The sequence below is a fragment of the Lathamus discolor genome, chromosome 13, assembly GCF_037157495.1.
Source record: "Lathamus discolor isolate bLatDis1 chromosome 13, bLatDis1.hap1, whole genome shotgun sequence".
In the NCBI taxonomy this organism is placed as follows: Eukaryota; Metazoa; Chordata; class Aves; order Psittaciformes; family Psittacidae; genus Lathamus; species Lathamus discolor.
The window spans coordinates 12513662-12523142 of NC_088896.1; the positions used below are offsets into that span (position 1 = coordinate 12513662).

Sequence of the window (9481 nt, forward strand, 5' to 3'; positions counted from 1 at the left end):
CGCGGGGTCGAGCCCGCGCCCTGTGGGGGCGGCCGGGGTGAGCCCGGGCCGCGGCCTGTGGCGCCGGCAGAGCGCGGTCCCGCGGCGCGGGAGGGCCCGGGCGCTGTCCCCCGCGCAGCTGCCTGCATCCCGCCGCGGGGGGAGCCACAGGGCCTCGCCATGCCGGTCACGGAGAGGCTGCGGGAGGTGATGAAGCGGGCCCGGCGGGAGATGAGCGGGAACGGGAGCATGACCCAGCTGCTGGCCGGCTCTGCCAAGAAGGTGCTGCTGCAGAAGATCGAGTTCGAACCGGCCCGCCGGGGCTTCTCTGAGCAGCTGCAGAGGCTCCGCGACAAGTACGTGCGGCTGAACTCCCCAGCCAAGGCTGCCGGACCCCAGTGCGGCCCCGAGGAGGAGCAGCAGGTCAAGCAGGGTAAGTGCCGCGGACTCAGTGGGCACAAGCGCAGCCCGCACTGCGCAGCTCACCCACCATTCCTCATCCCACAGAGAGCAGCGACGCCCCAGTGGGCCCAGGGGACGGGATCCCTGCGCCCCAGAAAGTGCTCTTCCCCTCGGAACGCCTGTCCATGGGGTGGGAGAAGATGTACCGCATCGGCGCGGGACTGCGTAACCTCGGGAACACATGTTTCCTGAACTCCACCGTGCAGTGCCTCACGTACACCCCGCCGCTCGCTAACTACCTGCTTTCCAAGGAGCACCGCTGCACCAGTGAGTAGTGGGGCCTGGCTCGGCGGGCGGCTGTGCTGGCAGGTCCCTGCGCCCCGTGCTGGGCTCAGTATCTCAGCACACGTGGCAAGGGCCATGGGGGTGTCAGGAGGAACCTTCTCTGCTCCCTCCTGCCACTTCCCCACGGAGGTGCTGTTCCTGTGTACGGCTCCCTTTTCCCGGCCATAGCTGCATCCCTGAGCTTTGCATCCTTGCGTCTGGGGACCCTTGTGTCCATGGTGGGTGTAGCCAGGGCTAAGATGGCTCCAGCGGGATCTGCTGGCTTCGTGGGGACTGAGCTGGACGTCCCAAACAGCCCCAGCCTGCGTGAGGGCAGAAGGCTGCGTGCAGGCAGCAGATGCTGTTGATGCGTGGCTTAGAAAGGGGATATGATTGGCATCTCTCTGAGCTATCAGCAAAGAGCAGCAGGGCTTGCAGCCCTGTCATCAGACAGGTGCTGGTACCTGTGTACTTGAGATGCCTCAGAGCTGGACTGTACCACAGACCTCCTAGAGAAAACTGAGTTGTGTGGCGCAAGTGATGCCCTTTTTCCTGTACTGCCATGATCTCTACAGTGTTTGTTCTCAGCCTCCTGTCTTCTCCTCTACCACAGGTGACCACGGCAGCTTCTGCATGATCTGTATCATGCAGAACCATGTGGCTCAGGCTTTTGCCAACAGCGGCAATGTGATAAAGCCGGTGGCCTTCGTCCGAGACCTCAAAAGTAAGAAAGACTTCACTGTACTTCCCCTCCCCCCATAGCCGTGCCGGAGAGCAGGGAGTAGTGTGTGAGCAGAACCTTTGAGAAGAGGCCAGCAGAGCTCATGGAGCCTGCGGGGACCTGGTGACCTCATGGGCTGTGTGTGGGGTTCCCCCGTAGCGGACAGGACTCTGCCGTCCGCTTTGGTTTGAGGGGGCTCAACCGCTGGGGCCACCGCGGGAGGTGGGGTCTGTGTCTCGCAGCACGTGCCGGGGCTGATTGCTCCCTCTCCTGCAGAGATCGCTGGGCACATGCGCTTCGGTCAGCAGGAGGACGCGCATGAATTCCTGCGTTACACCATCGACGCCATGCAGCAGTCCTGCCTGAGTGGCTGCACCAGGTACGTGGGGCCTCTCTCTGATGGGCTGTCCCTGCTCTTCTCCGCTGTCCTCTCGCTGTGGGGTCAGCGTGTTCCCCGGGCGGCACTTGCGTTCCTGGGCCCTTGCCCCGGGAAGCTGCGTTGCCCCTGCAGCGCCCAGCCCTGAGCTCCAGCCAGGAGTTTGTGCTGAGGACACCGTGGCGGCCGCGGGGTGGCCGTGGTGCAGGGACGGTGTGAGAGCCGGTGCTGCTGTCTCTAGGTTGGATTGCGAGACCCAGGCAACGACACTGGTCCACCGGATCTTTGGCGGCTACCTGCGATCCCGTGGTGAGTGCTCGGTGCCAGGCCCCAGGCCTGCAGTCACTCGGGGCTGTTGCTTTGCCGGGAGCCCTGTAGTTAAAATGCTTTGGGAAAATCACTGAGCACATGGACGTGATCCGGAGCTGCAGTCGGTCAGTCCCGTGGGACCTGTGGGTCAGGAGCCCGGTTGTGGCGACGGCAAGAGCTGTCGGCCGTGGATGCCCAGCTCATCGCCACCAGGAAATGGACCCCCTGGCAACACTTGCTGTGCCAGCACGCAGTGGAATTGGCAGCCTTCCTCTGTGCCTCCTGGTGCTCCCGTCCCAGAGCTCGAGCCCGGAGAGGGGGAGGCAGCTCCTGCACTGTGCTGGGTGGTGACGGGTGCAGGTTGGTGTGCCAGGGTGTGCTCATTGCTCTTCCCTTTGCAGTGAAGTGTTTGTCGTGCAAGAGCGTCTCGGACACGTACGACCCTTTCCTAGACCTGGCACTGGAGATCTGGGTACTGCAGCGGGCTGGGGACGCGATGCTCCTGCTCTCCTGGGGCCGGCATTGCGGCAGGGAGCGGGGCTGTGGGCTGGCCGGGCCAGCCGTGCGCTCACCTCTCCTCCGTCCTTGCAGCAAGCCAAAGACCTACGCGAGGCGCTGGAGCTGTTTGTGAAGCCAGACCTGCTGGATGAGGAGAACCCCTACCTGTGCGCAGGGTGCGTGTGGGGCTGTGGGCAGGGACCTGGGCCAGCAGATGTGGCCGTGAGCAGGTGCCTGGTGCCTGCGGGGTCATTTCCCATGGCGTTTGCCACTTGGCCAGAGCTGGCAATCATCTGGGTGGTGGAACAGCTTGAATGACACAGCTCTTCCTGCGCAGATGCAACAACAGAGTCTCGGCAACAAAACGCTTCAGCATCCACCGAGCCTCCAATGTTCTCACGCTGTCACTGAAGAGGTTCTTCTGTGGTGGACAGAAAATCACCAAGGTGAGCGCTCGGCAGTGCAGAGCTCGGGCTGTCTTCTTGCCGGAGCAGCAGGGTGGGAGGAGGTCCTGCCGCTCTTGGCCAGCCTCGCGCCAGCAGCTCGTGCTGGCACCTTCGTCACGGTGACCTCTGCCTGGGGAGGGCAGCTCCTGCTCCCTCAGGAGATGGACACGCAGGCCAGCTGAGCTGCTCCTGCTCTAGCAAGAAACCCGCCTGCTGTGCAGGCTCCCGAGGCATCCTCTCTTCCTCTGCAGGCTGTGCCGTACCCTGAGTTCCTCGACATCCGCCCGTACATGTCAGAGAACAAGGGGGATCCTGTAATGTATGGGCTGTATGCAGTGCTGGTGCACTCTGGGTACAGCTGCCACGCGGGGCACTACTACTGCTATGTGAAGGTGAGCCCAGGGCACTCTGGGGTGGGAGCTGCTGGGTCCCTGCAGGGTGCGGGAAGGAGGATGCCCAGCAGATGTGCACGGTGGTGAGCACTGGAGGGATGCGGGGTACAGGCTGTGCTCCAGTCTGGTCTTCGGGCCAGGAGAGGCCCTGGACACAGCCCAACCCCATTCTCTTTTCTCCTTCTGCAGGCGAGCAACGGGCAATGGTATCACATGAATGACAGTATGGTCTGCTGCAGCAATGTCAACGTGGTCCTCAACCAGGAGGCCTACCTGCTGTTCTACGTGAGGTGGGAGCGCCTGCAGCTCTCTGATCGAGAGCGGTCCATTTGGTCAGACACTCGCAGTTAACCCGTGCCCTTGTCTTCCAGGCTCTCCGGCCCAGAGAAGAGCTTGGACAGGCCCATTGCCAGAGCTGTCCCCAGGCTGACTGGCTCCGAGGGCACCGTCTCCAAAGAGGCCAAGAAAACTGTGAGCCACAGGCCCCTGTTGCCATCACTGGTGAGTCCTGGAGGCTGCTCTTGGGCAGTGCTCACGGGAGCTGGGAGGTGCTGTCCCTCGGGCCGCTCTGCTGCCGCCGGGCAGGGAGCAGGCTCTTTGCAGGAGGGATCCTGCTGGGTCGTGGGTGCCTGCGTGGCCCCGAGGGCTGGATCACTTTGTGCCCCTGGCTCCTTGAATTCTCTCCGCCCTGAACTTCTCCCTCTCTCTTTGTCCAGGGACGCAGCGTGTGGCCAGAGAGGAGGGGGCCAGGGCCGGAGGTCGGGGTGCCCGTGGACCGCAGCACATTGAGTACGGGACCAGAGCTGCGGAACGGCCCCGCCCCAGAGAAGCTGCCCGCTACATCGCTGCCAAGCGGGGCGCCCTTCAAAGCCACCTGTGTGGGCACAGCGCTGCCCCGTGCCGCAGCCCAGAGCCCAGAGCCTCCCAGGTCCGCGTCATCCCTGGGCTCCAGCACCACCAGCGGAGCACGCTCAGCTGAAGCAGATCATCCCCAGCAGAGCTCCTGGGAGGAAAGGATGCCGCCTGCCCGGGCCACATCCCCAGTGCTGCTGGGCCTCACCCAGCAGCCCGGGAGCACTGCGCATAGAGCCCGTGACTCGGAGGAGGACTCGGGAAGCAGCAGTGCTGCCAGCCCAGCGCATGCTGCAGTGGGGAAGCTGGTCACAGTTTCCCAGGAGGCCGGGAGCAGAACCAGCAGCTCCAGCACCTCTCGGGAGACGGACCGTGGCACCGACGTCCCCAGTGCCGCGCCGGCCGCCCCCACAGCCACCAGGTGCAGGAAGGCGAAATGCCCCTGGTCGGCCAGCGCCGCTGTGGGGCAGAGCAGCGGCACATCACCACCACCGGCCAAGAAGCTGGCGCTCTCTGCCAGAAAGGTGAGCCTGAGCTTCTGCCGGGGCCTTCAGCAGGTGCCTTGTGTCTTCAGAAGCGGGCTTGTGATGGCAGCAAGTGCAGAGCCGGGGCTGGGGATCGTGCCTGGCCAGAGAGGGTGGAGAGAGCCCCAGCCCAGGCTGCGGAGGGGGGGCAGAGCTGCTGCTGTTCACATGAGTGACGCAGGAGAGATGGCTCCTGTCTTGCTGAGGACACAGGGCAGCCTCGCCAGCCCTCGCTGGGGCGAGCGGGAGCAGGAGGGCTCGGAGCTGCCCTCTGGGCACAGCGGTGCAGCCGGGGCTCAGCACCGGGCCCCGGGGCTTCTGGTCTTGAAACTTCCTTGCTTCCTTTTTTCCTTTGTGCTCCTACCTAAAAGCACTTCTGATTCCTCTTCCACCACCCCGCTTCCCTCCGCCCGTGCAGGCCCCCTTTCCCTGGGCTCCCTTCTTGACTTTCCCCTCTTGGCTGACGGAATCCTCTTGTCTTCAGCTCACCAAGTCTTTATTTGTGCCAGTCCCTGCAGGGCAGGAAGCTGCACAGGAGTGCCCACCACGCGTGGCATCGCGCGCAAGTTGCTGGCAGCAGCTTCCCACCGAACAGCAGCCGCCCCAGCTCGGCTCTGCTGCCTTTGGGCACGTGCAGGTGAGCGGTGCCCATTGCTGCCCGGCTCCTGCGCCGCAGCCAGGCCACCTGCGGCCTCGGGGGGCTCCTCGAGGTGATTCTGGCCTCGGCGCTGGCTCGGGGGTGATTTCGGCATCTGGCTCCCCTGCTCTGGACTGCCCCATGGCCAGCCCAGCCCCTCAGCACCCAGCCTCCCCCCCGAACAGTGCTGGTCCATCACCACCCCTCACACCACCTTTCTCTCTGCAGCAGGGAGGAGCTCAGCCCGGTCACCACTGGCTCCTTCACAAAGAAGAGGCGGCACGAGGCAGGCAGCAGCCTCGGTGCTCCAGCGGCTCAAGAGGAGGTCTCCATCCCACACAAGAAGAGAGTTCTTACTGCAGAGGTCTCTGAGCCCCTGGAAGGGCCAGAGGCAGCAGATCGCATCTGTGATGAGGAGGCGCCGGACTCGCAGGCCCAGGAGAGCTGGCCCATGTCATCCCCCCGTGCCCACCCAGACTGGGAGCCCACCTCTGCCACGAGGAGGGAAAAGACAAGGAGGAGGAGAATGGAGGAGAGGTAATTGCTGTGCTCGGGCCTGCTGCCACATGCAAGCCCTGCTCCCCTCTGCTCTGCCTGCAGTCAGGCTCCCTTGCTCGTGGTGGGTGCTCCTTGTCGTCCTGCGGGTGGGATGACCCCTGCATGGGGCCAGCCCAAGTGCTGCCTTGCTGCGGGTGCTTTCACCTCTCCCCAAAGCAGCGCTGCGGTGTGGGTGTCCCTGCATCCCGTTAACCTGTGGGGAAACTCCACACCGTGCCAGCTCCGCTCTGGCTGGAGAGAGCTGATCCCGGCTGCCCTCCCCAGCTGCAGCTTGGCTGCTGTGAAGGCCTGGAGGGCAAAGAAGCAGCGAACGGAGGCTGACGTGGCCAGGCACCACAAGAACACGTGGAAGGGAGATGCTAGGAGTAAGGCCGTGGGGGAGCCAGCTACCAACGTCGTCTGTGCTGCAGGTACAACCCTGTGCCTCCCCCCGGGTGCCTGGCAGGGGGGAGCTGGCGGCTTGTCTGCCTGGACGGCACTGGTTTCCACTCCCTGGTCCTTGTGGTCCATTTAGCTTCCTGGTTGTGCTCACATTCTACCTCCTGCCCTTGCTTGGGTTCCTGCATGCCAGTGTGCTGCTTGTGCAGCAGAGCAGCCTTAAGATATCCAGGAAGAGGATCGGCTCCTCTGCAGACAGGTGGAGGGGCGAAGATTTACCCCCAGCTCCTCCCTGCCCAGGACAGGCCCCAGTATGCCTAAGTCCCCTGCACCCTCATGACATTGTTGGTCCTGACAGTGTCTTTTGGGGCACGGGATCTGCCTTGGACGATGAGCCTCTGCCTCATGCTCACCTTGCCTGTCTCCACAGTGGCAGCGGACAGCCAGGCTGGGGCTGGGCACAGGCACTGCCCTGCTGCCCAAAGGCCTGGACATGACCGTGGGGCTGGCACAGCACCGATGACCCAGCTGGAGTCCACAGTGGTGGAGCAGCTGCTTGTGGATTCCTTGGACAAAGCTTATGGCAAACAAGGTAATTAATCCCTTCTTGCCTGGGTGGGCGAGCAGCAGCGCAGCTCCCCTGCCTTGAGCCCTGCCAGGGCCAGAGCTAGAGCCAGGCTGCTGCACCCAGGTGGGGTCCTGGAGTGAGGGGCTCCAACCCTGGCCCTGTGCTGGCGGGAGCCGTGGAGCATGGCCTGGGGCTCTGTGCTGACAACGCTGCCTTGCAGTCTTGACCTGGAATGGCGGTGTCTCGGCTGTCAGTTGGGATGCCATTCAGTCTGCAGCCTCAGCTCGCAGGAAGACCATCCTCGATGAGTGGGATGAGGAGTTTGACAGAGGGAAGGTGGGTGCTGGCCCCATCCCTGGCTGGGCTGGTGGGAAGAACCTTGGGCCTCCTTGTGCTGACCCCGAGCCTTCCTGCCTCTGCACAGGTGAAGAAGGTGAAAAAGCGGAGGAGGGAGCAGAGACACCAGAACCCCTTCCAGTGGCTGCACCGCCAGCGCAGCTTCTGGGCAGTGACGCATCCGGCCAAGGCAGCGAGCCTGCGCCACCGGCTCTGAGGTGAGCAGGTCCAGGGGCCCGGAGCAGAGCCGCAGGGGGCAGGCGCAGGGCAGCTGCATGGCGGGTGCTCACACGGCTCCTTTCCTTCCAGCCCGAATGCCAGCGAGCGGCAGGAGCAGCCCCTGCCGTGGAGGCCTGTCCCGGGAGCTGCTGTGGAGGGAAGAGGACACCGCTCCCCACAGCTCCACGCCCATGTCCCTGCCTTCTGCTGTGAAGGAGCCCGGGAGGACCGTGCCTCGTCCGGGCTCCTTCAGCAGCTTCCCTGCGCCTAGGGCTGGAGCAGCCCTTTCTCCCCCCCAAGCCTGGAGCCCGGCTCGGGGGGGGCTCCTGCCAAGTGCCTCAGGACCGTCGCTGCTGCTCCAGCCCCATGACCCCGGCTGCGGTCCGCGCCTGGGGCTGCCCTTCCCCCTCCTACCCCCCCTTTCCCTCCTCTCCACGTTGGAGGCACCGTTAACGTTAACTTTCACCGGCCCTGCCCGTGCCGCGCACGGGGGTTGGCGCCTCGCGGGGCCGGGGCGGCCGCGGCCGGCAATAAAGATGTGTTGGTGATGCGGTAGCGCTCAGCTCTGGGTTAGGGCCAGCGGGCCCCGCTCCCGCAGCGGGGGTGGTGGAGGAAGCGCTGGGAGAGAAGCAGCTCCTGGTGCCTGGGGCGAGCGCACAGGGTGGGCTCCTGGGTCCTGCTCGGCTCTGACTGGGGCCAGCCTCATCCTGCCCTGGCTCTGGGCCGCTGCTGCTGCTGCTGCTGCTGCTGCGCGTGAGCCGCCTGCGGGGTCAGTGCTGCTGTGCTCATGCCCCTGCTGCAGGCCTCTGAGGCAGGTTCCTGTGGATGGGCAGGTGCGTTTTCCTCCAGCAAGGGCTTTGCTGAGGAGGCTGGAGTCTGTCTGGGCGTGATCTCAAACCGAGGTGTCCATGCTGGCCACTGTGCTGGTGCCCGTTCTCCCCATGAGCTGCAGGCACCTGGCTGCTGCTGGGGGCAATGCCGAGGGTTCATGGGCTGCTTTCCTGTCTGTGACAGTTGTGCATTGCACTTTGTTGTTCTACCCTAGAAGTGATTGTGCTTGGCAGCAGGGAGGTTACTGTGTGAGGCCCGCCTGGACAAGTTCCTGTGTGATGTACTGTAGGTTACCCTGCTCTTGCAGGGGGGTTGGACTAGATGATCTTTTTAGGTCCCTTCCAACCCTTGGGATTCTGTGTGATTCTGTGTGATTCTGTGTGAGATAAGGTGCAAGTACCCAGCCCACTGGTGTGCGGCCGCAGGAATCAGAATAGTTCGGGTTGGAAAGGACCTCAAGATCATCCAGTTCCAACCCCCCTGCCATGGGCAGGGACACCTCACACTAAAGCATCCCACCCAAGGCTTCATCCAGCCTGGCCTTGAACACTGCCAGGGATGGAGCATTCCCAGCTTCCTTGGGCAACCCATTCCAGTGCCTCACCACCCTAACAGGAAAGAATTTCCTCCTTAGATCCAATCTAAACTTCCCCTGTGTAAGTTTTAACCCGTTACCCCTTGTCCTGTCACTACAGTCCCTGACAAAGAGTCCCTCTGCAGCATCCCTATGGAATCCCCTTCCTCCTCTGTTTAACCCCCCCGTCGCACCTCGGGTCCTGCTTTCTGTGAGCCATTCCCGTGTTGCAGCGGTGCTGGCATGTGCCATGGGGCTGCCCGTCTGAGACAGCTCCGTCACGTGCACCCACTGCAGCCCTGGGAGGTGCTTTCATGCTGAGCATCCCTGTCAGGTCTAAGGTGTCGTACTGGAGCAGTCCGGGCAAGTTCAACGTATTGAAGAGAAACATTAAAACGAAAAGAAAACCCCCACCTCCAGGGCCCCTCGTCCCGCCCGCGCGCTGTATGGCTGTATCACACGTGCCATTGCTGCTGGTAGTTTGTCCGAGTTTAATATCGCCACTTGTTCTGCCGCCGGCTCTGTGCTCTCATTGTGACCCTGCCGATGCTCGTGCC

At 63.6% G+C, this 9481-nt stretch overlaps 1 protein-coding gene across 3 annotated transcripts; it reads left to right on the top strand.

Moving 5' to 3' along the window:
- Positions 1-7: 7 nt before the first annotated feature.
- LOC136021452 (ubiquitin carboxyl-terminal hydrolase 36-like) lies at positions 8-8067 on the top strand. Of its 3 annotated transcripts, XM_065693687.1 has the most exons (20): positions 9-412; positions 487-708; positions 1319-1429; positions 1703-1805; positions 2044-2111; positions 2513-2583; positions 2703-2785; positions 2947-3055; positions 3307-3447; positions 3637-3737; positions 3819-3948; positions 4164-4823; positions 5333-5460; positions 5689-5997; positions 6283-6428; positions 6533-6655; positions 6827-6988; positions 7185-7300; positions 7389-7518; positions 7610-8067. In XM_065693687.1, the coding sequence occupies exons 1-19, from the start codon at positions 160-162 to the stop codon at positions 7515-7517; spliced, it is 3165 nt and encodes a 1054-aa protein (XP_065549759.1). In that variant the 5' UTR covers positions 9-159; the 3' UTR covers position 7518; positions 7610-8067. The 3 variants fall into 3 exon arrangements, with proteins under 3 accessions (XP_065549761.1, XP_065549759.1, XP_065549760.1); XM_065693688.1 differs by lacking the exon at positions 6533-6655 and having other exon boundaries at positions 10-412; XM_065693689.1 differs by lacking the exons at positions 7185-7300; positions 7389-7518; positions 7610-8067 and having other exon boundaries at positions 8-412; positions 6533-6707; positions 6827-6978.
- The last annotated feature ends 1414 nt before the right edge of the window (positions 8068-9481 follow it).

Coding starts and splice junctions, on each gene's coding strand:
- LOC136021452 (XM_065693687.1), top strand. CDS start 160: ATGCCGGTCACGGAGAGGCTGCGGGAGGTGATGAAGCGGGCCCGGCGG. Junction 3,949..4,163: donor GGCCCCTGTTGCCATCACTG/GTGAGTCCTGGA, acceptor CTCTTTGTCCAG/GGACGCAGCGTGTGGCCAGA. Junction 6,429..6,532: donor CAACGTCGTCTGTGCTGCAG/GTACAACCCTGT, acceptor TGGTCCATTTAG/CTTCCTGGTTGTGCTCACAT.